General features: G+C 42.3%; 1 protein-coding gene across 9 annotated transcripts in view; it reads right to left on the reverse strand.

Moving 5' to 3' along the window:
* USP6NL (USP6 N-terminal like) overlaps positions 1 to 27,208 on the reverse strand; it is a 139,707-nt gene that overhangs the window by 14,734 nt on the left and 97,765 nt on the right. For all 9 annotated transcript variants that reach the window (XM_079992381.1, XM_079992378.1, XM_079992380.1 and 6 more), the window contains 8 exons: positions 22,195 to 22,302; positions 19,396 to 19,505; positions 17,184 to 17,232; positions 15,457 to 15,577; positions 13,873 to 13,967; positions 7,652 to 7,717; positions 7,435 to 7,534; positions 6,184 to 6,336 (listed from right to left, as the gene is read on the reverse strand). In XM_079992381.1, coding sequence (XP_079848507.1) covers positions 6,184 to 6,336; positions 7,435 to 7,534; positions 7,652 to 7,717; positions 13,873 to 13,967; positions 15,457 to 15,577; positions 17,184 to 17,232; positions 19,396 to 19,505; positions 22,195 to 22,302 — 802 coding nt within the window. The remainder of the gene's footprint in view (positions 1 to 6,183; positions 6,337 to 7,434; positions 7,535 to 7,651; positions 7,718 to 13,872; positions 13,968 to 15,456; positions 15,578 to 17,183; positions 17,233 to 19,395; positions 19,506 to 22,194; positions 22,303 to 27,208) is intronic.

The raw sequence follows: 27,208 nt of genomic DNA on the forward strand, positions 1-27,208 counted from the left end.
AGTCATTAGCTAAAACAGAAGTCTGAACTGAGAAGAAGCTGATAAAGTTAGGAGCCAAACTCTTAAACTCCTGTGAAGAATGAAAAGCAATGTGGTCTACTGAAGGAGAGAGACAAAAAGAGAACGCAAAACAGAAAGTTTAAGGAGAAATGCACAGTCTTTTATTTAGGAACATGGGAAGCTGCTGCACACTGAGTCTAGCCATTGCGTCCCTCTAGCTCAGTAGTGTCCACCCTGACTGGCAACAGCTCTCCGGGGTGTCAGACAGAGGACATTCCCAGTCAAGCCTAGAGATGCTGGGGATTGAACCTACATGCAAAGCAGATGCTTTATGAGTGAGCTACAACCCTTAATTATGCCCTATCAATTATATTCCCCGAGATAAAGATCCAACATCCAGGCAGCTACAGTGGCAAGGCAACAGGGAACTTTCCGCATTCACACAAGGAATTCCCCCACCCACGTTGCCTCCTCCCTTCTCAGTCTTCTGCTACTTGGGAATATCTTTTTATTCTAAACACGGAGGTCATGTTAGTTTTCGCTCCATACAGCTATATAATTTTAACATTTAACAATGTTAAATATACAATTTCAACAACAACATGCTTGTCGTGTTTTAGCACTGAGCTGTGAACTAAATGAGATATAAGAACATTCAGAGAGCCCATGTCCTGCCTGGTCCTGAATCCTGTTTCCCACAGTGGCCAACCAGATGCCTGTGGGACATCAGCAAGCAGGACATGAGCGCAATGGTCCTCTGCTTCAGCTGTTCCTCATTGACATGTTGCCCAGAGGCACTGGGCTGCCTCTGATCTTGGAGATGGCAAAGTCCTTGTGACTAGTAGCCATTGACAGCCTTCACTTCCACAGACTTGTCCCGTCCTCTTTTAAATGCATCTGAATTGGTGACCAATGGCACATGCTGTGGTAGTGGTTTCTGCAGTTTAAACCACATACTGTCTGCTCTGTACAAAGTAAGGATGTGCAACACTCCCTCTGCCCTCCACTCGCCCACAGAAAGCGGCTGGGCTGGCCAGATGCCCACAAAAAGCAGGAAGCATCTCTGGGGTGGTGGTGGTGGTGGTATCAGTTAGTCCTATAACTCCCTAGTTCCCAGTCCTTTGCTCATGTGCGTGCATTAAGCAAATTGTCTGCCAGACAGGTTAGCAGCATCACTTAGCAGCAAGCACATATGGCTTTCTGGTGGAAAGGACACCTGGCAACACACAATCCCCACTTCCTCCATGTTCTCACTTGCCCTGCAGTTTGCAGAGTAGCAATGGTGGAGGAGCTGGTGGCTGATAGGGATTCGTAAGCAAACAAAGCCCCTATTTGTTGATCCTGTCTAGAGGGAGACAAATATCCCAAGTAGGCGTTCTGAAAGAAGGCTGCACACTTAACTCCCCTTCTTAATGGAAAGGCAATGGGCACTCAGGACTACAATTCCCATCAGCCCCACTGGCTCAGACTGATGGGAGTTGTAATGCAGACTTTCTGGAGTTCACCAGACTTGGGAAGGCTGGTGCACATGGAGGCACAACAGACCTTTTGCTCACATCAACAAGTTAGGATTGCCAGTCATCTTTCAGAGTCAAAATGGATTAATGGCGACATGGCCAGTTAACAAAATACTATCTCTGCAGCACCATTCATGGCGTCTACTTTCTGAAGAAGATGGTGCCTACTTGTGTAACGGGCAACATTTTTTTTGTTCAGAAGCTCTTAATGCATGTTAAGTTCTAAGGAAATGCAGAAGCCTTATCAGGGGCACTGGGGAAGGAGTCAGAAAGTTTGTGAAAAATTCACAGATGAGCTAAAATTAAAGAGCCTTCTGAGGTCCTTGATCTGTGAAAAATAACCAGAGACCCACTAGATATGATAAAAGGATCCTGGGAGAGAAGAATCACTGGAAGGCTTCCTGGCAATTCCATTACTGCCTGATACATTTCAGAGAGAAGGAAAAAGCTGTGATCGGGCAATTTATGAAGTTCTGTACCCTTTCTTCTTCCCCCATCTGCTCCACAGAAGACATTCTGTGCTTGATAGGAAGGACCATCAGAAGATCTTCCTTTTGCAAAAAAACAGCCTTTTCTCTGGGTGTTACAGTTTTCCTGGGATAGAATAGGGTGTGAAGGAACTATATCTGACCGTGGTTCTGGAACACAAATGCTTTAACTGAGCAATTAAGTGTTTTTCGACCATGTCTGAAGGAAAGAAAAAGCCCAAAGCAAACTGGTAATCAGCACAAGCCTTAAGACTGCCCAGTCCATCTCATTCTGAAGGAGAGTTTAGAAGAAAACAGGGAAGAGTGCACACTACAAATTCCCTTCCAGATGGACTGCCATGTTTTCAATGCTGTGCAAAGTTATGTCTTTGACAACAGACCAAAGTCTGCCCAAACAGCTCTGGAAAGCTCTTAGCACCCTAAACAAGGCTTGCCAGATGGAGAATTCCACTAAGCCTAATTAGTGCTCGGATGTTCCCATATGGGAGGGACCTAAATTAACAGTATGGCTAGAATTGCAAGCTGCCAATAACTATTTCATTATTACAGGGAAAGGGAAGTAGTAGAGGATCTGCTTTGCAAATGCAGGAGGGCCATGGTTCAATTCCTGGCATCTCCAGTTAGAGCCGAGAGAAACCATGGAGAGCTGCTGCCAGTCAGTGCAAACAATACTGAGCTAGATGGGTCTATGGTCTGACTTGGTGGCATAAGGCAACTGCAGCTTAGGGCACAAGTATGAAGCAGAAGATGGCATTCCTCACCAGTTGTAATCTTAAAGCACAAGCCTTTTTATCTTTACTCTGGGAGTAAGTCCCAAAGTGTTCACTGCAGCCTAAAAGGATTAAGTTGAAGGTGCATATTCCACTCCTAGCACAACCTGCATAACAGGGATGTTGTGAGGATGACATGCATCAAACAATCCATGCCACCCTGAGCACTAGAGCACAGAGGAGGAACCTTTAACCCACCACATCTTGCTGGCCTAGCAATTAACTTCCAGCAGCTCCAGCCAGCAAGTGCCCATTGTCAGAGATGATGTGAGCCAGAGGCTCTCCTGATAACTCATAGTAATGAAAACTTTGGAGTTCTCATGATTGGTACTATAAGTAGTAGTTCATGTTTTCTACCTTTTCCCTATAAGCTTTCTGTAGAAAATCCAGGAGTTTATATTTAAATTCCGGGAAAGGTTTATCTCACTAACTCTCCCAGCTGGTCAGAAGGGAGTTTCCATCCCTCCTTAGTTTTAGCTGCCCTAGCCTTTTTGTACTCATTTGACTTAATTTTTATCCCACCCTTCCTCCTAACAACTCAGGGAAGCTCACAGGGTTTTCTCCCACCCCTACATTTTATCATCAGAACAACCTTGTGAAGTAGACTGGGCTGAGAGAGAATGAAAGAGCAGCTGGCTCAAGGTCACATGCAGAAAAGAACCTGAGTGTTGTCTGTTTTCCTGCCAAGCAAACAAGAATAAGCCCCAGGATCCAAATCCGGAACCTCCTTTTCACCTCTCCATTCAATACCCTGTAAGGAATTCGGATACACATCACTCGGGGCAAACATCCCTGTCCATCTCAGCTTCCAAGTCCTACAAGGCAGCTTTCATTTCAACTGGCAATGTCATGCCCTAGACACTGCAATCTGTCCATGGTGGGAATGAAATAACCAAGGGTTATATCTGGACATTGTGGGTCTACTTTGGAAGCAAGGCAGAGCGAAATGATTTATTCCAAAGCCAAAGGGTGACCTTGCCCCAATAATTCCTTATGCCTCTCTCAGTTTTGGTGCTGCTTCTCTGTATTGATGTGGCCCTGTTATTCTCCCTCCCAAACTGGCTGACCTTGATGTGGAGGTGCAAAAGGAAGCCTTAGCTGGCAGCCAGTGCCCTTCATTGAGCTCACATGAGACAGGATCAACCCTGTGCTTGCCTGGGGAGGAAGCTGCCTGCCCCCTGCACATTTGCAGAACTAGAGACAGACGAGGCATGCAAGAGTGAGGTAATGTCTAGAAGACGCTGAGAGCGAGGTTGGTGACAGATAGCATCGCCTGGAGATAGTGATTAGAAAAACAAGAATTGAACACGGAGTGGGGAGATAAAACTCAAGGGCTGATGAAATTCAGATGAAGAACAAATGAGGCATCCATTTTCTTAGCTAAACAAGAACTGAAAACAAATCTGACAGATTTTCAAGACGTATCTTGTGGGTACAAAGAAAATCCCCATTTGGGGGTTGAAGAAATACCCCCCCCCTGCGGCCCCAAGTGGAATGCCCGTGCATGGGCATCCATCCCTGAGGCCCAAAGTGGGGGGGGGGGGAGACAGTATGGATGTCTATCAATAGAAGATTCACCATTATATCCACAGAAAAATAATGGAGAATCAGAATCCTTCATGCCTTGGGGGAATGTCCTTGGAAGCAGAGAGCAGCACAATTTTAGTGCTATCCTTCAGCTGCTGGGACCAGAACCTCATCCGCATTCCTCTTCTCTGGGCAATCCCTTCTGCTGGAGACTGTGAGCTGGAGACTGACTGAGCCCCAGTCTCCCAAGATGATGAGCAGGGCTGGGCTTGGCAGGAAGGGGAGGAGCCCCAAACACCAATTTTCCTCCATGGAAGCCAGCACTCCATAGGTGCCTTGGGCAGCACCTGCATTCAACCATCTCATAAGTGAGGGGAGGAAGGCGAAGTTGAGGGGTGGAAAACAGGTCGAGTTTCTCCTCCCCACCCCAAATTTCTTACAGGCCTCAGTTTGCAACAGGAATAAATTATAATATTCAGTATTTCCAGTAGTGCTTGCAATAACTCCACATTCAAAGCCTCTGGTCCAGTGCTGTCAGTTTCCACTCCTCCCCCACTTCCTGTCCAGGCTACTATTGGCCTAGCAGAGAGAAAATAAGGCAAAAGCCAAAGCGATCAGAAAATGGTATCCTTGCACATAATGCCAGGTGGTTAAAAGAAATTGAAGTAGGGACAAATAGAGAACTTTCAGAATAGAAAAAGAGGTTTTTTAAAAAATGGGTCACATAAGGTTCAAAACTGGGACATGCCTAAAATGATGTGCAGCTTTGAGGACGCCACACACACAGAGGGTGAATTGACTAATTACTTTGGAAAGAGATCTTGGGATTGTAGTCAAATTTTCACTGGAAGAATAAATACTTAACTCTGACTGAAATAAATCTGGAGTGTTAGGAATACTTAGGAAAGAGGCTGAAAACAGAGCAGCCCATCGCAATGGTGATAGAATTGTGGAATTGGAAGGGAGCCCGAGGGTCCTCTAGTCCAACCCCTGAAATGTTAAGAACATTAAAAGCCTGACAGTTACAACAGACATCCTCTGCGATCTCCTCCCCATCTTCCCAAGGAAAAGCTAGTGCCTGACTTTTCTGCTCACTCTCTCATGTTACACTAAACTGGCAGAAATCCTGAAGGACCCTCTCAATAGTGGAGGGTAAAATTCAATTTCCTTTCTCAGCTCACAAAAACCCACTTATCCATTAAACAGCACAGACATTCTTATGAATGCTGGGTGTGTGGGGGGGGGGGCAAACAGTCCAGGAAACCTCCGTCCCAGCCCTCCTCTCTTTCTGCAATGATTGATAGGTCTAGAAAAGAGCATCTCTGATCGTTGTTCACACTCAGAGGCAAAAATTGTTTTCCAGCGCCGCATGATAAGGCATGAACACAAGACTAGCATTTTAACGATGTTGCCTTCCTGCTAACTAAAAGGCCGCAAGTTTACCTCCTGTGCTCTCCAGGATGGGACAATGAGCCTGACCCACATGTACCTTTCTGCAGAATGGATTGCTTGCAAAATGCATCTGTTCATCCAAACACTGAACTCCTGACCCTGGTCAGGCACTGCCTTCAGGATGTGCAGTACTTGGCCAACTTCCTGCTGTGGGCATAGCTGTGCATCAGGAGAACAATGGTACCTGCTCCTTACAGGGACTTTTGTTACACTTCCAGATTAGGAGCATGATAGAAGTGGGCATCCCTTTTGGGGAAATGATCAGGATTTCCAGGAACGGGATACCAAATTGTGAATTTCCTGCACCATGCCATAGTTATGCAGCTCCATTCGAGGAGGCAAAGTGACAAAAGCTGTGTAGACCCACAAACCAACCAAAATGGACCGCTTGCTTCCAAAGCAGCAGCAGCTGTGTCTTGAGTTACTCACCTGCTGCTGGCAGGTCCAACTTTGCTCGTTTCAGCTCCGCCATGGAACTCTGGAGCTGATCTATTACGAAGTCATCTTCAAAGAAGAAATCTTTGGCGAGGGTCTCCTGAAGAAATTGCACGAGTTCTTCCATTTGCAATTTCATCAGGTGTTCTAGGTTGGGAGGGGGAGAAGAGTATGACATCAGAGAGTAGACTAAAATGTAGCCATATTTGCTTTCTCTATTGAAACAGAAATCTCTCTCTCTGTCAATTCATATCTATTAATTAAACAAACACCTAGTGTAATTCTAGAACTTGACAGAAACATAAGGCTGTCATATATCAAGCCGATCCCCTAACATTGCTCTCTCCAACAACAAGCACAGGTGGTACATGCAGACAGAAATGGGGGAAGATCACAGGGTACTGAAAATCAAGAGGGAGGCATAAGCAAGGAAGTAGCCTTGGAAAGTGGTGTTGTTGTTGGGAGTGAGCATCGTGCCCTTATGCTTTCCTCTTAGCCCCTCCATTTATTTAAACCATTTCAGTCCTGCCTCTCTCAGAGACTGAAACAGGTTGCAGAAACATCTGACAAAAATAACTCCCTAAAATGGCAGCATGTCAACAAATACTCAACATAACTGAAACATTGCAATCATAGCGATAAGAAGCACCAGGAGCATCAGCCAACAAAGGCTTGCTTTGAAAGGTGGGCTTCACAGAGTCGCCTAAAGTCAACAAGGAGGCCCAGCAAAGGACCTACAGAGAATGCTGTGATTTAATCTCCTCAGGAAATTGTACTTTTGAGTAGAGCCCGTCTGACCAGCGTCTATATTCCTGTTGGCTGGGAAGTATACCATGCCACCAGATTTATTGTGCATATTGTAGCCACATCTTTTGCAACCTATTTCTAGTTATTAGAATCTTCCCAACAGTGAAGCTGTGGTGGCTTTGGAAACAGTGTGAAATAAGCACCCACAAGATCTCTCTCCCCAGAAGTGCAGGGGGGGGTGAGAGAACATCAATGGCTTGGTAGGTTGTAAGTCACTGTGGGTTGCCCTGGGCAAGATAAAGTGATGAACAAATGTAATAAATAATAATAATAATAATAATAATAATAATAATAATAATAATAATAATAATAATATAGTACTGAGAAATACCCAACTGGAGAAAAAATGTTTGGATTTTAATTTATTCATTTTATTCACAAGTGCCTGTCCATGCCATGTGGTGAGTTAAGAGTTTAGAGCCAGGACAGAGATCTTACTTCTGTGCAGTTTCAAAATGGTGTAAGACATCGCAGTGAGAACCCGTTCTCCTTCAAGTATGTAGATATCCCAGATCCTGAGGGTTAACGTAAAGGGAGTCTGCAATGAGAGAAGCCATGGGAGGCATCAGAAAAATAACAGAAATCCAGATTTGCCGTAAAAATGTGTGCTTGGGATGATTGGGGGTGGGGAAGACATCAAACAAAGGGCACTCACACGGTCAAGGAAACACTGGAAAAACCATTTCATTGTGTAAAACGTAGTGTTGACTTCCTGGGAGTCCTGCCAAGAAGAAGCAGTTTTATGAACTTCAGATACGAACACAGCATCACGCAAAGTGGCCAAGTGGTTAGTATTACTGAATTTATATTGCAGCCCATTAAAAAATATTCCTTACAAACAAGGTATTTTTTTAAAAAAAAACCTATAATAATTAAAAGAAAAAAGACAGCACATACAAAAACGGATTTTCCTTGCTAAGCACACAGCATAAACATTGGCAACTAAGACAGCATGAACTCCTGGACTGCAAACCCAAAGTGAAATGGCCAAAGTATCTTCAGCCTGAAACCTGACTGCTTTCCTATGCATTCTGTCTTCCCCTCCGTGGACAAAAGAAATCCAAAGAGGTTAAACATTGAAGAGGGTGATTGTGAAGAATGCAGGGTTTGGGTCATGTGTACTTTTAAAAATACCTCTCCCTGTATGTTCACTTTGGTTTGCTGGGGAGAGCGTAGAAGAAAGGTTCCTGTAGCACGGTTAAAATGTGTGCCTAGGCATTCTCTACTTACTGCAATGCCCCACTTTCTGGAATATGATTCCATAGGGGGAGACTGCCTTAATCTGAAGCTTCAGGGTTGCATATAAGCAGTCATTTAGGCACAAAGCCTGATCCACCTGGCATAAGGAGAGAAAACCTCTTGTGGCCATACCCCTCTATGAAAAGTTTGATCCAGTTCACTAATTTTGGCCATGCTTCTCCTCTAGAGAAAGGGATGAAGGAACATAGCATACCTGAGCATGTACAGAATGCCTCTTTCATGCAGAGGCAGCATAGCAAGTAGCTTCCCACCCCACCCCTACACACTATGGCAAACCAGGAACCAAGCCCTGGGACATAACTCCTTTCATTTTCTGGGGCCAATTCCCCTTTCTCAGACCCTGTCATTCTTGCCCATAGTCTATTCAGAGCAGCCTGGTGCATCCCATATGTTTTCAACTACAACTCCCATCAACCCCCTACCACTGGCTATGCTGGCTGGGGTTGATGGGAGACGTGGTCCAAAACTTTGGGTGGGTCTGAGAAAGCTCAGCCAAGGGGTGATCTGTCCCTAACTGCAGATCTCATTAACAGGACTAAGAAATTATTATTTGAAAGTTGGGTTTGTATGTTGTGCTTCTGCAGGGCGGGTTTTTGCTGCTGTTTTAAGTGCAGCTCTTGGGAAGCTGTGGAAATTGCTTGAAGCTGATCAGAAAGCCCAGTGTGCTTGAACGCAGCAGGGTGCAACAGAGGCTTGCCCTTGCCAACCTCTCTTCCTGCTGAGATTGAATGGGCAGAGGCGGAAGTGGCAGCTGTTTGATCTAATAGCATGGAGCTCCTGGGACACTGAGAAGCATGAATGGAACAGCACACTAGCCTGGGAATATGGTGCAGTGGGAGGAAGTAGCAGACACCATGGAGAAGGAAGGCAGTAACTTTGCCCTACAAAGGTTTGGTACATAGCTCTGTCTCTACAGAACAGCTCTACAAATAAGTGTCCCTTCACCATAGCATCCCAACAATAAAAGAGGCTCCACTGGGAGTTCTTAGACTGACAGAGAGACTTGAGGAGCTGTTAAGAATCATCTACATAAACACACCCAACTTTTGACTCTCCAAATTTAAAAAAAGTGCTTGTGCCTCCCTCGCTTTACAGATTTAGCAGCTTGCTGTTTACTTTCATTTATTAGAAGTAGCCTCCCTGAACCTTCAGACACCCAGACGAGGAAGTCTACTGACTGAGGGCAAGATGCACTTGATGTTTCCTCCCCTGGAAGGCAAACTCCTCCAAAATTAAAGCAATAAGCAGCAACGACCTACAGTCCAAACTTTGTATGAACTCTACTGTGAAAATTAAAACTACAATTTACAGCCTAGAGGTAAGCATGAAAGTGATTTCGGTTTTCACCAGCCAGTAGATTTAAATAATCCTTTTTAAAACTCTCCCATACCCATGAACAGATTTTGGAAAACCAATATGGCATACATGAGGCAACTCACTACATTTAGAACATTTGCTGCAGATATCAAAGATTAAAGACTAGGAATGAAGTCCGTCTGCATTCAGCAGGAACTTTCCTTTCTTATAAATGTGCTCAAGTCCACAACCTAAGGCTACTGTTGATCCTGTCTCTAGCAATTTTAGATCTGATCAGAGAGTTAATATCAAACACCCTGAAAAAGAAACTAAATGTACTATACTTCCTAGCAGGAATACGCTTCATGTTTCATAAGCTTCCAGCACAATGGACAAAAAAATATATGAAAGGCTGGAAGCTTTTATGCATTTGGAAATATAGTGAGTCTTCACTGAAATAAAAAGTACTTTGCGCATAAATGTGCACAGAAGTAGAGACCTTTATATAAAGGGCACATCCTGTTACTCAAGGGTTGTATCCTTAAGCCTGGTTCACCATTACATCTCTTCCTTTCTCTGCACGGAACTAATATTATATCTATCTATCTATCTATCTATCATCTACAATTCCTGCATTATCTATTGATTGATTGATTGATTGATTGATTGATTGATTGATCGATCAATCAATCAATGTGGAAATACCACCACCAATTTGTTTTTGACACCTGTTAATGCATAAAAGTGCTATATTCATCCTGATCAAGCTATAGAAGATAATTACTGGTTACTGTTTGATGACCATCTGTCATGGATGCTTTAGCTGAGATTCCTGCATTACAGGGGTTGGACTAGATGATGCCTGGAGGCCCCTTCCAACTCTACAATTCTATGATTCTTTGTTTCTTTATATGTATATTTCCCTTTTTTAAAAACTTGTTTATATGTTGGGTTCATAAAGTCGGATGAATAGCTATGGCAGGCATTATCAAGTTTCCCTTCCTGTATCTTTCTGAGAATTTCGAATGCAGATGCTTGGGATGTCTCAATGAAATATTTTGAAAATAAAAAAATAAAACAAGTCAAAAACCCCATAGGTTTCTTAAATTCAAGATACTTACGGATACGAAAGATAGAGGGGGATTTGCCCTGCCGGACCTTAAATTATATTATGAAGCGGCAGCTTTTTGTTGGCTGAAGGAATGGCTACTTCTTGAAAACACAGATATTCTTGACTTGGAAGGGTATGATAATGCATTTGGATGGCATGCATATTTGTGGTATGGTAAGGTTAAGGTACATAAGACATTCAAAAACCATATTGTCAGAAAGGCATTATTTAATGTCTGGATTAAATATAAAGATGTGTTGGAGAACAAAACCCCAAGGTGGTTATCGCCAATGGAGGCAAAGGCCATGAAAAGACTTAACATGGAGACCAATTGGCCAAGGTACTGGGAAATTTTGGAGCAGGAGGGTGATAAATTGAAATTGCAGAGTTATGAGAAACTTAAAGATAAGGTGCGAGATTGGCTACATTATTTTCAAGTAAGAGAGGCCTATAATTTAGATAAAAAGATTGGCTTCCAGGTGGAAAAATCAAAACTAGAAACTGAATTATTAGAACCCAATGCTAAGACATTACCAATAATGTATAACCTGCTGTTGAAATGGAACACTGTGGATGAAACAGTAAAATCTACTATGATCAAATGGGCACAAGATGTTGGACATAATATTATGTTTGCTGACTGGGAACAGTTATGGACCACTGGAATTAAATTTACGGCATGTAATGCCTTAAGGGAGAATATTATGAAAATGATGTATAGGTATGTATGACCCCAGTCAAGCTTGCTAAAATTTACCATTTGCCCGATAACAAATGCTGGAAATGTAAAGAAATGGAAGGTACATTCTTTCACCTTTGGTGGACGTGCCCAAGGATTAAGGCTTTCTGGGAGATGATATATAATGAAATGAAAAAGGTATTTAAATATACTTTCCTGAAGAAACCAGAGGCCTTCCTCCTGGGCATGGTCGGCCAATTGGTGCCAAAGAAGGATAGAACCTTTTTTTTGTATGCCACAGCAGCAGCAAGAATTCTTATCGCAAAGCATTGGAAGACACAAGATCTACCCACCTTGGAAGAATGGCAGATGCAAGTAATGGATTACATGGAAATGGCGGAAATGACTGGCAGAATACAAGATCAAGGAGAAGAGCAGGTGGAAGAAGACTGGAAGAAGTTTAAAGACTATCTACAAAAACATTGTAAAATTTTTGAATGTTGAGGACACTGAAATGAAACGAAGAGGTTCAAGTGAATAAGATAAATAAGAATATGAAAGAAGGGATAGATATTGGATAAAAATTTGAATAATATAATATTTGAAGGAACTTTTAAAGGATAAAACCAATAAAAATGAATTTGCTGAATTAAATTTAAAGTGGAATACAAGAAAGGAGGGCGGGTGGAAGTCAAGAAAATAAGGTTATGAAGGATTTGAATTTGAAAAGAGTGCTTTTCTTTTTTCTCTTTCCTTTTTTCTATGTTAATTGTCTGTATTTTTGTATTTTTGTATCTTTGTGGTTTTGTATCTTTTTGTGTTTTTTTATTCTCATTTATTGTTTTATAATTTCTTCATTGTGAAAACTTAATAAAATATCATTTAAAAAACAAAAACAAAACCCATAGGTTTCTTGGGGAAGACATAGTGAGGTTCAGATGTCACACGTCTCAATCTCAGAAGTAACGGAGTGCATTACTTCTGGGTTTCACCGCTTGCGCATGCGCTCAAAATGACGTCACGCGCATGCGCAGAAGCGGCGAATTGCAACCCACGCACACATGCATTGCATTCGCTTCAGGATGCGAACAGGGCTCCGGAATAGATCCTGTTCATATCCAGAGGTACCACTGTATTGATGTTAGTGCTAAGCATAGTTGGGCCAAACTGGAACTTGAAAGCCTGCTTCTAAGATGGACTGCAAAACAGTGGTTTGACAAGAGCTAGGATTATAGAGGTTAACATTGGTGCAGATGCAACACTTACTACTGATAGCTCTGAAATGGAAAGAGTGTGGGGTGGGAACCCCCTTGGCATGGGAGGGGAGATATGGGATTCCATGGAGTACTCTAAACTTCCTATCCTTGCTGTAAAGGTAAAGGTAAAGGGACCCCTGACCATTAGGTCCAGTCGTGGCCAACTCTGGGGTTGCGGAGCTCATCTCGCTTTACTGGCTGAGGGAGCCGGCATACAGCTTCCGGGTCATATGGCCAGCATGACTAAGCTGCTTCTGGCGAACCAGAGCAGCGCACGGAAACACCATTTACCTTCCCACCGGAGTAGTACCTATTTATCTACTTGAACTTTGACGTGCTTTCGAACTGCTAGGTTGGCAGGATCAGGGACCAAGCAACGGGAGCTCATCCTGTTGTGGGATTCGAACTGCCGACCTTCGGATAGGCAAGCCCTAGGCTCTGTGGTTTAACCCACAGCACCACCAGCGTCCCTTGCTGTACTTTCCCATTAAAAAGCATAGGACAGGAGTGGGGAATTTGCGGCTCTACAGATATTGATGGGTCCAAAGGTTGCCATAGCTGGAATACTGCAGTCAAAAGCAATGCCAGGGCGGAAATCACGAAAATGTCTGGGAAAATCCGGGTGTATGGCAACCCATGTTGGTAGGATCATTTTTGGCAATATTCCTTAAAATTAGCTTGAAAACCTCTTTTTGTGTTTGCCAAAAAAAGCTCAACTACTTCTCTGTCCGGATTTTCACAAATATGCCAACCCTATGGACCCCAACTATGGCTAGTGAATAGAGATGCTGGGGGTTTGTTTCCCCATCCCTGGCTTGAGAAGCCCCATCCCTTGCTTTTCAGGACTATATACTATTATCACACATTGCTTATGCAGAATTAACCAACCTAAAATATTTATAATCTACGTATCATTACAGACTTAGTTAGAATCATACCACAACACAACTACCTCCAGATCTTTGCACACACCCTGCCCATGTTTCCCATGGAGAAGGTTCCAAGTTCAATCCCTTGCATCACTTTAAAAGTATTTCAGGTTAAACTGGCTTCAGTGGCAGTACTGGGAAAGATCTCTGTCTATGACAGAACCACCGTCCAGCAAAGTAGATACAGAAAACAGCAACAGAACAATGACCTGATTTGGCATAAAGTAGTTCCATAAATTCCCTACACACCAGCATAAGCAGGCAGGGAAGAATTAAATATCATATTGGACCTTTTGCTGATGGGTTGCCCTTTATGTACTGTATATTCTGATGGGATTTACTTACAAAATGCTGCTTAAGCTTAGACAAAAATTTCTTCATTATTTTCTCGTGATGCTCTTGAAATCTCAACAGCTTGGGAAAACCCGGAATATAAAAACCTAAAAGGTTGGGGTGGTGAGGGGAAGAGAGAATAAAAACATGTTGAACACTAAGAAATTCCCACAAAAATACATGTTCACAGGTTTAAGTGTTGCGGTGAAATAATTCCGATGGGGGCGGAAATCACTTAAACATTAAAATACAATGTAATGTCTTGTGGCGTATTAAAGATTAATTTACTCATTGTGACGTAACCATAGATGACCAAGAGCCCGTTTCATCAGATGCGTGAAAGCTGGTAAGGCATACAGAAAAGGCAGCAGGCTTTGCACAGGGGCTTTGAGATGCAATACCAAAAGGGTGATTTGGCATTGCAAACCCAGATTGATGCACTCCCTTTTTTTCTGATGTGCAAAGGTTAGAAGCTCCCAACTGCAGTTTGCAGCAAACCATCGTTTGCTGTTGGGTAAAACCATGCCAGCTAGGGTAGGAAGAACACATAAGCCTGGGTCTGTTCCTGTAATATCAAACCATGGTCTGATGCTGTACTTCAGGGGTGTCCAACTTCCAAGAGACTGTGATCTACTCCCACTATAAATAAACTGGCAGTGATCTACCCATTGGATTGACCAAAGTTGTTGACTTTTGGGGGGAGGCTTCACCAAAGAGCTATTTTTAGGGAGCCAAAGTTGTGGAGCTTGAATAGCTGCACACAGCAGGCAAATAAGTACAAGGTGTGAACCAATCCGATTAAGAAGGAGACAGACTAAGGATGGGGAACTTATGGCTCTCCAGATGACATTGTAGTAAACTCTCATCATCCCTGATCATTGGCCATGGTGACCAGGGCTGATAGCAGTTGTAGCCTAATATCTAGAAGGTCATGGTTCTCCCGTCCAAGGACTGATTTGCTGGAGGCATGTCCTGTTTACACTGTGGCCAGATGGTGCAAGTAAGCACAACATCAACGCTGCCAACAATGAGCGAGAGACTGAATTAAGAGTTGCTGAGCATTTGAGATTGCCACAATCTTAGGTTACTGATTATTAAGTTTATTTATATGCTGCTTTCCCATAATCATGTTTAAAGCATCACCATGCCCTTTATCCTAAATGCAACAACTGCTTGCCCCAGGTTGAAAATGGCCAGGGAAGAATGCTGCCCTACAGGGGAAATTCCTGCTCTGAGTATGCGGACACTGGAAATTTAATTCCACTCCCGATTTCCAGATGCAATAATGGATTCAAATGAGGGCAAGACTTTCTGTGCAGCCAGCTCCATGCCCACAGAAAGCAGGTCATGTGCAGGGTTAGAGTCCCTGCACATCATCACAAATGACCTCAAAAGAGCATTTTAAGAGATCTATCATAGACTGCAGAAAAATTCTCGGTTAAAAAACAACACATTTTTTTCCTAAATATTTTGAGCACATTAATAGCCAAAAGGCCCAGCTTGCCGTACTACAAATCCAGTCCAGACTTCATAATAATAATTGAAAAATCAGATGAGAATTAATCAGTGCTTTGAAGCAAGATTTGGGTGACATACCATGCATAGCATGCTTGGGTCCTGAGAAGAGTTTCACCAGGGCCCAGAAGGCATCTTCTTCATTCATGTACATAAGAAGTAAAGCTGTGATGTGGCTCATTCCCTGACAATATCCAACTTCCTATGAGGAGAAAAGGTAGACAAGCGTTTAGGAATTTGCAAACAGCGACAAAACTCAACAAAAACACGCCACAAATTAAATTTGATTCTTGTGGCGTAAATAGGAAGTTGCTAGGGACAGAAGAACTGCAGCCCTGTGGATCACTTGAAAAGTGTGGCAGAACAAGTGGTGATGTTGCTGAGGGCCTTATTCTGTTGTGGACCATCTTCCTGGAGCCACAGGCCAGTGGGCCAGGTGCAGAGCAATGGATGGAACTATGCAAAAGGCAGAGGTTTCTACACCCACACATTCACACGCCCTTTTTCACCCTTTGTCCAGGCAAGCAAGAGGCATGGTCAACCATTGAAGGCACATTCCAGATATGCAGTTCCACCTAGCCCTTGCAACACTTTGGGCTAGTTCTCTCCTGAATCCCTTCAGACTGTAAGTGGAGGCTCACATGGTGGAATGCTATTGTATTCAAATCTAGTCCTTGCGTATAGGAAAATTGTATTTCAAGGAGATGCTTAGGCAGCAAACTCTCTCTTTAATTCACCTTTCCTCCCTACTCCCCTTTTGAAAATGTTCACCCAGCATGAGCAAGAATTCCTTTTCCGTGTAATCTGAAAAATAACATATCTCCTTGTTTAGATTTTTACCCTACCCTACCCCAGAGGTTAAGTGTGTAACGCAATTTGCAAACTAAGAATTCTGTGGCTGCTCAGAGACCAAAAGGTTTTCAGCACCACATAAAGTGGATTACCTCATTAAAGGTTATGCTACAATAAACCTGTTGGGCTTTATGGCACCATCAGAGTGTTAGTTGGCTTTGCTGCAAAGATTACTCCCCTGGAATTTGAAAACCAAACCCCAAAGGTGGAAAGGGATGCTTTACACTTTTGTAAAGAACAAAAGAGCAAGGCAAAAAAAACCCCTCTTCGTTGACACCAGATTCACTGGCTCTGTTAACACTGGCTGCTCTTAATAAAATACAATATTTTATTACTGATTTTGTAAGCTTGTTTCTGATCTCCATGGTTTTAGACAAAAAAAGAGAAATTACTACAGCAACAAAAGTTTTGGTAGCACCTGGTCAATAATCAGAAACACCTTCTGAGTCACAACTTGTAGGCAGCACGTTGACTACAATCCAACAACCTTAGTTCCCCTTTAGAAATTCTGCTTCCGTGGCTATGGTTACATTGGTAATGTTCATACAACCAAATATTCGCTTAATAAGCCAGGATACAAATGAGCTATGTGCACTCGCACACAACCCATTTACAGCTGAATCATTTTCTCTGTTTGTGTGAGTAGCAAAACAGACCAGGAAGACACAGCTAACCACAGCTTCCTGTTGTATGTGAGCTGGAAACACTGGTTAGCGTTTTCCATGCAAGCAAGGATTTAGAAACCAAGCCATGGATAAAATTTCACTTGTTTGGAAGCTATTAACTTGTTGTTCACAGATGCACACAACCTGTGCACATCCTGGTGTACATTTTATATATATATATATATATACACACACACATACATACATTACCTATGCAATATCAAGAATAAGCGTAGTAACTGAGTGTGTATGAATTTAGATCAATATGCACCCACATACTATGTGACTTACCGTATTATACACAGAATATGCAGCTAAAACATGGAATAAAGCTTGTTGTCTAGAGAGAAAAGACAGAAAGTAAATTTTGTAACTCATTCTTTGTGCACACTAGTGAAATACTTAATGAATCATGATGTAAAACTTCACTACCACCAGGACTTAAGAAGCACATTTTGTACATTTGCATAACCTTTGTAAAAGGATAAATATTTGTAAAATTATTGCACACTTTAATACATTTGGAAACATCTGAAGGCTAACAAGCCAGTCCTCCAACAACCCCATTTTATGTCAAGCCTAATTTCAAACCAAAGTTCTAAAAGAGCCCCACAGCTGCCAAAGAAATGGAGGACTTCTGCAGAAGGGAATGAGTTTGTGCAATTATTATTGCAATTAGGTGTGCAACAAAATGTTGCAGTGAGGAGAGCTCCTCTTTGGTAACTAGTTATAGACAATGGAGTTGGGTTTCTGCTTTGCACTAAAACACAAGGTGACTGTAGCACACAAGAAATTTAAGTGCATACCTTATAGCAGGAAAAAGAATATAATTCTGCTGTGTGCAACTGTGTTGTGCTGGGGGTGGGATGGGGCAGGGGCAGGGGCGGGTGTCATCCAGTACAGACCCAATTTAGAAGGATGACAAAGAATACATGGAAAGACACTCCAGTCAGGCAGAACAAGGAGGATGTGGGATGAAACGTTTCAATCCCAACTGATTGTTGGGTTCATACAGACGTGGCATTTGGCATTTTCAAAACTGGGTAGAATCAATACTTCATTATATCTGATTTCACAAGTTTGAAATGAAAAGGAGCATTCAAGGACCCTCACTGATACATGGAACACTACACTTCAACCACCAGTTTCACAGATATTAAACTAAGAATATATTATTATGTTAGGAAACCATGTTCATCATGATCTCCTATGGGATGCAGAAAAGGATTTAGTAAGGGAAAACATATTCGGTGAGAGATTAAATTACTCCTGTGATCAAGCTTACATGAGGCATTTCCCTCCCATATGCACAAGCTTCTTTATGTATTAAATCTGGGGAAATGCTTTAGCAACATAGGTTCTATCTTGTTTCTCTTAAAGCGTCCTTATTTTAAAAGCTTCCAGTCTCTCTCCAGATGATGCTCTTACAATTTTACTTCCAAGTGCACAACCACGTGGTATAAAAATGTTTTTATGAGCTTCAGACAGCTGAATAGAGATTTCCATACATTTATCTGGAGCAGCAAAGAGACAACACGCTAAAAGCCAGGGAAGAAGGAAGGCCGCTTTCACAGCCCATCTCAAATGGCCCTTAACTCAGATGTCACATGAAACCCATGTTAACCTAAAACAATGAGTAATGAAGCTGATTTGCTGAAAACTAGCCATAGTTAGTAATGAATCAAAATCCCTAGTTTGGTCATAGATGCCAATTAGTTTCCGGGCCCAATTCAAAGTGCTGGTGTTGACCGGTAACACTTTACATGGCTCAGGAACTCAATACCTTAAGGACCACCTCTCCCCATACAAACTGACCCAGATCCTGCGCTTGTCATCTGAGGCCTTTCTCTATGCCCCTCACCCAATCCAGGGTGGCAACAAAAGAACGGGCCTTTTCTGTGATGGTTCCCCGTCTATGGAATGCTCTCCCCATAGAGGCTTGCCATCGTTACATGTCTTCAGGCATCAAGCAAAAACATTCCTCTTTACCCAGGCCTTTGGCCATTTAATAATCTATGACCTGTTAAAACTTGGGGGGGAGACGAGAGAGAGACTGTTGTTTTGATTATTATTTTATTATGCTATCATTGTGCTTTTTACTATGTTTTTATTATTGTGCTCCATAAAATGTGTTCTTAGTGTTGTACACTGTAAAGCAGCCCTGGCCAACCCTCCAGAGGCTTTTGACTACAACTCCCATCAGCCTCAGTCAGCACTTGCTGGCTGGGGCTGATGGGAGCTGTAGTCCAAAAATGGGGTAGGGGGGAGACACCAGTTTGCCGACAGCTGCAATAAAGGGAAAACAAAAGCTTTCCAATTCCTCCTGTTCCTGCCTGGGAAGAAGGGTTGGGGAGAAGAGGGGGAGCACGCCTGGTTTAGCACAATGTCCAAATGTGGCCACTGTTTCCACAAATCAATAATGGCAAAGGATCTTGAGGAGGTGTTCTGAAGGTCTGCAGTACATAAGAAAAGGTGTAGAATAGTAGATTTTAGCTTTACTTACTTAACTCCATATCGGTCTCTAAACATGATATGATCCCGGTATGTCCGATTTACATCAAGGTCAATCTGCCTGATATCTGGTGAGGTACCTCTTGCTTGGGTTTTTAAGGTCTTGTGGGAGGAAGGAGAAAATAATCAGCAAGTGTATGTATTGCAACTTCACAGTTCATGCATATGTTCTAGACTGGGCATGCAGCTGGGAGAATTTCTACACAGGAATGCAAACCAGTTCTCTTTCAATAGTTCACCTGCACACCTGCATACCCAACCCTACATTTGAAGTTATTAATTCATACCTAAAGAATTCTAAGACTTTCAGCAATGGTCCATTTCCCTCTCAACAGTTTTAAGATTTTTTTTTTTTAAAAAAACTGCCCAAGCCTTTCCTTTAAATGTAGACACTTGAGTTTTTCATGTCCTGGTGGACTTTTTCCTTTCTTTTCCTGCACACATCACTAGATGGCATCTGTAACCTTTGAAGATAGGCCCAGTTCTCTTAAACCCTTTTTATCTGTATTTTTCAGTAGTTAACTTGTAATCTTCGTTAAGATTAATTGTAGGCCATTTCAAATTCTTCTGAATCTTGATGAATAGTTCCACTGGATCTTAACAAGCAACAATTAACTGAACACAGGGTAACAACCATGACCCATAACTAAGAAGAAAGGGCAGGATCTGGACAAAGTACTTCTGAGGCCAATTGATTTAAATGGGAAAGTTAAACAAATGCTTTAAGTACTTTTAAGTTCAACCAATTTTAGTTGGAAAGATTTAACTGTGACTAGATTATAGCCTGAATCTGGATTTATACATCTATGTCATCTATTCATATTACACTAAAGGCTTGACTGGCCCAGAGATCTCACACATGAAGCAGAAGGAGATAGTACCCCTTCACCAATATGACGAGCTCTAGATGTTTTGCACTACAACTCTCAGCAGGAGGATACCAGGTTGGCAAGACTGGAGATAGTAGACTCCTAAGAAAGTAAGAGTGGATTGTGCCATTTCAGGCTGTAAAAAATGCCATTTTTAAAATGCTAGCTTCAAATAAAATCAGGTCTGAGAAAAACAAAGTCTATTCTAACCTGCTACCTACCAGGTTGGACTGCTATTTGCAGGAAAGCTGTGTCTGTTTGCTTTAGACATAAGGAAGGACACTCCAATATGTGACATCTCCTGTTCCCAATCTAATCTAAAGTGGTACAGCCCATTCTACCATCCAGTATACACCTTTTTCTGTATGGAGCATGTCAGTCAAGCACATACGACTTAAAAGCTGACAGAAGCTTGTCAGAAAGGCTTTCAGGGTATTAGGGAAATGAAACTGGAGTTTATATACAAGGTCTATTTTTGTTAGATTCAAAAGCTTGCTTCCAGTCAAGGACATGGAGCCCAAGCAGGTATAACACGAGGTCTCTGATTAGGTTTAGGCAGTGCTTTTATCTTGGGGGGGGGGGGGGTACGCATACACCTAAACATTTTGTGAACCTAAGTTTGGTCTCATTGGGGGGCAGTATTTCAATATGAGTAGGAAAATGAGAGTACCCCTCTCTCTTTTTTTTTTAGGGAAAACACAGGGTTTAGGGAAGCGGCCATTGCATACTGGCTACATGCACAGGTTCAATTCCCAGGTAGCTAGTAAAGACCCCTGTCTGGAAAGCTATTGCCAGCAGTGCAGATGACACTGAGCTAGATGGATCGGTGGTGGGCCTTGAGGGGGAAAACAACGCACCTCCTATGCTCCAAAGGCTTCTTTTGTGTGGTGGTGATGTTCTTTGTTTTTACTTTAAAGCAACCACAGAAGGGTCTCCTTCTGATGGGAGTAATGGACCACTGGCATTAGGAGGAAGAGGAGTTCAACCCTTTCCCTATTCTATTTTTCCAATATAAAAAAAGAATCCCATTCCCCAAATATGGTATTAGGTCTGCTGCGTTGGGTGGGGTGGGGTAGATTCATGCATCTGAAACACCTCTGCATTTTCCCTCAAGGAGGGCAAAGAGCAGTGGGAATCAGAGTAGGACTTAGATTGGAATCAGCTTGGGTAGAACTTGCCAATTACCACCACCCCCATTTTTCTTAAAAGTTGGCAGCGTGGTGGTAGAGGAGCCCTGATCATAACTCTGCCACATCACGTCTGTTTCCAGCTTCAGAGAGTGGAGTGGGTGTGCATGCTTTAGCATGGGAGGAAACAGCAGAGGCAGAAAAGGTTAAACAGCTTGCTAAAGAGAAAGCGCCCAATGGCTTCTAGGAACAAGACTATCCTGTTTATGAGTAGTGCAGTTGCAGGCTGAGAAATGGGGACATTTCCTGGAAAACAACTGGACGTAGTTAGGTTCCTATTAATAGGATTTAATCAGGACTTTTGAGAAAGATGCCTCTCAACTTTTGAACTGTTCCATCTAAAGGATGACATGAGCAGCGGACATTTTAAGTGTGCTAATCAAGAGTATTTGCAAGCCATTGTTCTCTGTGTGGATTCTACATTTTCTGAGAACTCAAATATTTGCTTCTAAAAAGGAACCTGAACGCTGACGCATATTCAACAAACAAGGATAAAGAAACCGGTGCCAGAACCATGGAAATTAGTCACTGACTTCTTCCACAATGAATGCTTTCATTAAAAGCTGATCAACCTTTTCTCCTTTGAGGCAAAGGGAATCATGAAGGCTATACACAGGTTATCATTCTACCTGATGGTAAAGTTGGAAGTATGAAACGGATAAGAACAATCTTTAAAGCACTATGCGGTAAGTAATTTTTAAATAATACAGTATTTCTGATTTTTTAGAAACTCACATTGTAATAGTCTTTCATTTCTTCTTTCATTTTAGGGACATCAAGCAACAAAGACCAGACTTCACCTCTCAGCTGCAGTGGAATTCCTTTATAAATTCTCCTATGAAACTGTGTAAATAAACAAATAAGCAACATCAAGCAGAAGTAAACCAGAAAAAATTTGACGTGGTAACTATACCAAGACCTATAGCCTGGAAACAAAGTAAATGGTATTATTAATTTAGACAGAAGTGGCCTGTGTTTGTGTGTACGCGCATGACAGTTTCAATGATATTCTCTCTTTGTTGATTCAGTAGGTGTGCCATGCACTGAAAAGTATCTGAAAAAAGGAGGAAGGGGTAATGTGAGGAATTATAAGGGAAATAGTTGCTCTGCCATGTGGGTTCACAGAAGGTAATCAGATGTGCTCCCTAACAGACCTTTTGGGCTGCAGTTTCAGCACTCATACAAGACCACTGATTTTGCTCCTTAAAAAAACAAAAGTTCTTTTATTTGTGTAAACAGCAATTTTCGGGGGGAGAGAATCAATAGGGTCACATATACATATATGGTCAAACCAGAGCCTTGATCACCACCATTCATCACAATATGTCACCTGTCGCCACTACTTATAACTTACCAGCTACTATTGTTATGGCCAGCGGCAAAGTGAAATTGAGTTGAACTGCGATCAGTGTGATGTCTCCCAAGACAATGGTGCAAAACGTGGCAATATAAATACAGGACATGATGCCATGATTGAAAGAGCAGCCATATATGAACCACGCTGTCAGGCCTGGTCGTTGTCCTCTTCTTGTTCTTTTATAACTTTTTATTGATTATTAACAAAACAATCTTATAAACGGTTCTTAAATATTATTCCTCAGAGTCACTTCTTTCAGATACCTTCTGAGCTCTGCTTCTCCATGACCAGCCACCCTCAAAATGGCAAAGGCGCCTTTCCCTTTGTTTTCCTGCTCTTTTTTCTAACCTCCTGGCTAGAGCTGGCTTGTATCTCCCCTCCTCCGAATCTGAGCTAGAACTTAAACCTTGCCTTTCCTGGGAAAAGCCGGTCCCTCCCTGTTGTTCCTCTTGCTCCCTTCTATTAGATTCACTGCTCTCCTTCCCGCCCTTGAGGAATGCTTTCTCCCTCTGATAAACTGGAAACTTCTAACTCTTCCCTGACACACGCTAGATTAATTTGACACAGGTGTCCTCTCCTGTCTTCAACCACAAAACCACGGACACTGGTGGACCACAGTTTGGGAGCCCCTCTTTAAAGTGTAGAAAGTGGAGACTAGACTGCACCATGGATGCCGCATGTACAGCATAAGAAATATACACACACCATCAACCCCGACACTTAAGACACAGTGGCAACTTTCCGCAGCTGCATCATATTGTGGCCTACTCCTTTCTTCCTTGCTCCTTCCTTCCTAAAGGGTCCTAATATCCACCCCCATACCTCTGTGCAGTAATGTTCCCAAGTGTACAATGCTAAGAATGGCCATAACTTCAAAATCATTCCTACAGCTGTTTTACAATGCAAAAACTGTTTGCATAGAATACTGTGTACAAAATTCAAAATATAAGCTAATGCAAGCATTTGGAGGGAAACCACAGTTGTTCACCATTTACACCTTTCCCCCTCCTGCCATTCCTCTGCTTGAAACTCATAAGAATCTAATCAATTTTTTTAAAAAAGAGAGAATCAGAAGGCATCTCTTGTGCAACATCTAGTTGGCCCTGAAAGGCATACTGATATAGAACACCTAGCTAAATGGCTAATTGGCTGTGGGTTTCAGCTGAGATGAGTCTCACCAAAAGCACCATGTTCTGGAAGGTTAAAACAAAATCAATAACTGATTAGACACTTAATCTCCTGGCTCCACGTTGTAATTTACAAATCAAATGAATTCATAAAGGATTTCACAGTTATAAACCTTTAGCTGCTATGTCAAATACTGAATGGGGAAAAAACTAGTGGAGGATTTTCCAAGCTAGCTCTGCGGTTCAATTCCATTACATGGCGTGACTGTTACTTTTAACCTTGCAATGAAAATTAAATTCTTCAAAGCAACACCCTTTCTCACAGCCACACACACAAATAAAAAAATAACTGGATGCTTAAAGTTGTATTGTAGATAATTGTAGATAATAAGTATTAGAAATCTTTCCTATTATGTGGTCATCACTTTTACCCTCGGTCACTTACAACGCGACAACCAGGATGTAGTTCTATCCCATTGGCTGTGGAAACTGTGATTAGCTTCTTCAAAAGCCAGCTCAGACATATGGTCCGTTTGGGTGCTTATGAAGGCCCAACATCCTGTACTCGTGGGAGAGTAGCTCTCATATACTCTCACACATTGCTACACTCTGACTGTAAGGGCAGAGGTGGGTGTTCTGCATAAATACTTGTAATGCTTCTGTACACAAGTCAGAATGGTGTGATTATACCCCCTGAGAAGAAAAAGGAAGAGGAAGAGGAAGGGAGAATTCTGATTCAGCCCTCATGCATAGAAGCATCCTCACAAAACATCTTCATCATGTATTCCGTTATGAATATGCACATGTTTGCTCAGTCCTCTGCCCAGAAAAAGGGATCTTTGACCCAGGTAAGCATCTGCACTCTGCTATGGGCTAAAGGACCACCATAGGAAAATCACTATACACAGACACCAATTTCTAAAATGTGGATATTCTCTTTCTGGTTGTAAGGGTGAACAGGATAAGGAAACAGCAGTATCTGTCATGCACACGAAGGGTAAATGAAATATAACGGATGAATCACTGCTGTCTGATGCAATTATAATTGATCAAGGCAGAATGAGGAAATGGCGGGACGCAGTGCAAACAGCTGCATCAACAGCTGCCGCGCACTCCAGGCCAAGCGGGTATCGGGCCTTGTGGGAATATGCCAGCTGTGAGAATGGTAAATCTGCTCCGATTACACAGCACTAGATGAGTGGGACAATGTTTCTCGGAAACAGCAGTTCATTAAGTTCTTTCTGAAGGGATAAATCGAATCAGGCTTAGCTAATGTGCAATAAAAGTTATCGTGATGGGAGGAAAAGCAAAGGTATTTTTAAAAAGAAAAATGTGGCAAAAAACTGGACAAATTAGATTCTTATCATAAATTTGCAAAGTGCTTTATATTCTGTGTACTTCTTCACAACAACCCTGTGAGATAGGCCACAGCTACTCCATTTCCCCACATGATGGGAAGTAAAGCTGATGGTCCAGAAATGTGGCTTATGAAAATAAATATGTACACCTTGACTTTCCATAATCACCATAAGACCCACAACTAAATGTTTCCTATTGCTATTTAAAATCCCAAGCTTTTTACACTGACTGACACACATACACACCCAATCCTTGAGACTATTCTCAGTTAGTGAATGCAACTGTGTGCACTGGAGGGAGGGGGCGATGTTAATTCTTTTGAAACTCTAATATCACTTGCCATCACATGTCTACTTTAGAGTGCTGCAGCCAGATGATGATTCCTTTACAAAAATACTTTTATATTTGCAATCAGATTTGTTGTGCTTACATGTTGCTTTCAGGTGCACACTTAAAAAGGGTAACAACACTCGAGTTTGAGTGGCCTTTCTAGCCAATTCCAATTCAGAAGCGAAGTCACAAAATAATGGACCATATCAAACGCATGGAAAATGTACATTAATTGTTGCTGAAAAGATTCTGAGAATGTTGAAGGGTAGCGTCGGGACAGTACTAGCAGTCAAAAAGAAGCCTTCAGACCCATGCTACGTATTTTTCCAGACTTTCCTGCAGGCTACTGACACTTAAATCTAATTGATCTTGTTCTCCAAAAAGGAAGTCCTTTATTACAGACAGATGTTACCAGATTTTGGCTTAAAAAAAGGAAAACCAAACTGGATTAAGGATTCCCACTGCCTGTCTCAGATTTCAGAGACACAGAAAAGACAGAGAAAATCTTATAAGCCGCCAATATTGAGGGTATGTTCTTTGAAGGAAGAAAAATACCCTTTTGTTGGCACTGGCTTAGCTGATACAAGAGATTTTTTTAAAAACGTCTTTATGGGAGCGAAATGAAGGCCATGCAATCACAAGGAAACAGGCAGGGTGAAATCCAGCTGTGGCGGCAGCCTCACCCTGAGCTTAGCTCTGTTCTGCATGCGGAAGGTTGAATTCCTGGCATCTCCAGGTGGGGTTAGGATTCTCTGCAGCCTGAAGCCCTCGACAGTCACAGCCTGTCTGGGCAGACAATACTGAGTTAGATGGATCAATGGTCTGACTTGGTGTAAGGCAGCTTCCTATATTCAGGGTATTTTTTAAGAAGAGGAGAAGAAGAGCCCTGCAGGATCAGACCAAAGGTCAGTCTTGTGCAGCTTCCTGCTTCCCACAGCAGCCAACCAAATGGCTCTGGAAAACTGCAGAAGAAGCGGGTGTGTGCAAGTAATGACCCTCTCCTGTTGTGACTCCTGCTGCCGCCTCCAATCTTTGAGGTTCTATCAGGCTATTATTGGTGGGGCACACCTGGCTGTAATCTAGTTCTGTAAACTCCCCACAGTGGTACATTTTCTGCCAATAGCCACCATGAAACAACAACAGCACCGTAACATCGTTTTGTAATAATTTTCATCTCAGAAATCTTTCCTTTGCATACTGTGGTTCCTATTTTAAATTGTTTCTGGATATTGTTTACTATTTTGGTTATGCCTTTATACTCATTGCTGGCTGCTCCAGGCATCTCCATTGGAGGCGGGAAGAGGCATATTATAGAAAGCCAAACAAAATATAGAAGTATTTTCAAATGCAAGGCCTTTCCAGTTTTCCACAAGTATTCCCAACCATGCAATGGAATATTTCTGTCAATAGCTTGATGCCATTCAATTATATAATGTTCTCATCTTCACATTCAGAATCATGCTCCAATATTTTAATGCACCTATTTGATAATATAGGCTTAGTTTCAAAAATAAGAGAACCTGCTTCTCAAGCATTTTTTCCCTTGTGCTAGCACTGGCAGCCATGTTTTTCCGCA

The sequence above is a fragment of the Podarcis cretensis genome (assembly GCF_951804945.1).
Source record: "Podarcis cretensis genome assembly, chromosome: 10".
Taxonomy (NCBI): domain Eukaryota; kingdom Metazoa; phylum Chordata; class Lepidosauria; order Squamata; family Lacertidae; genus Podarcis; species Podarcis cretensis.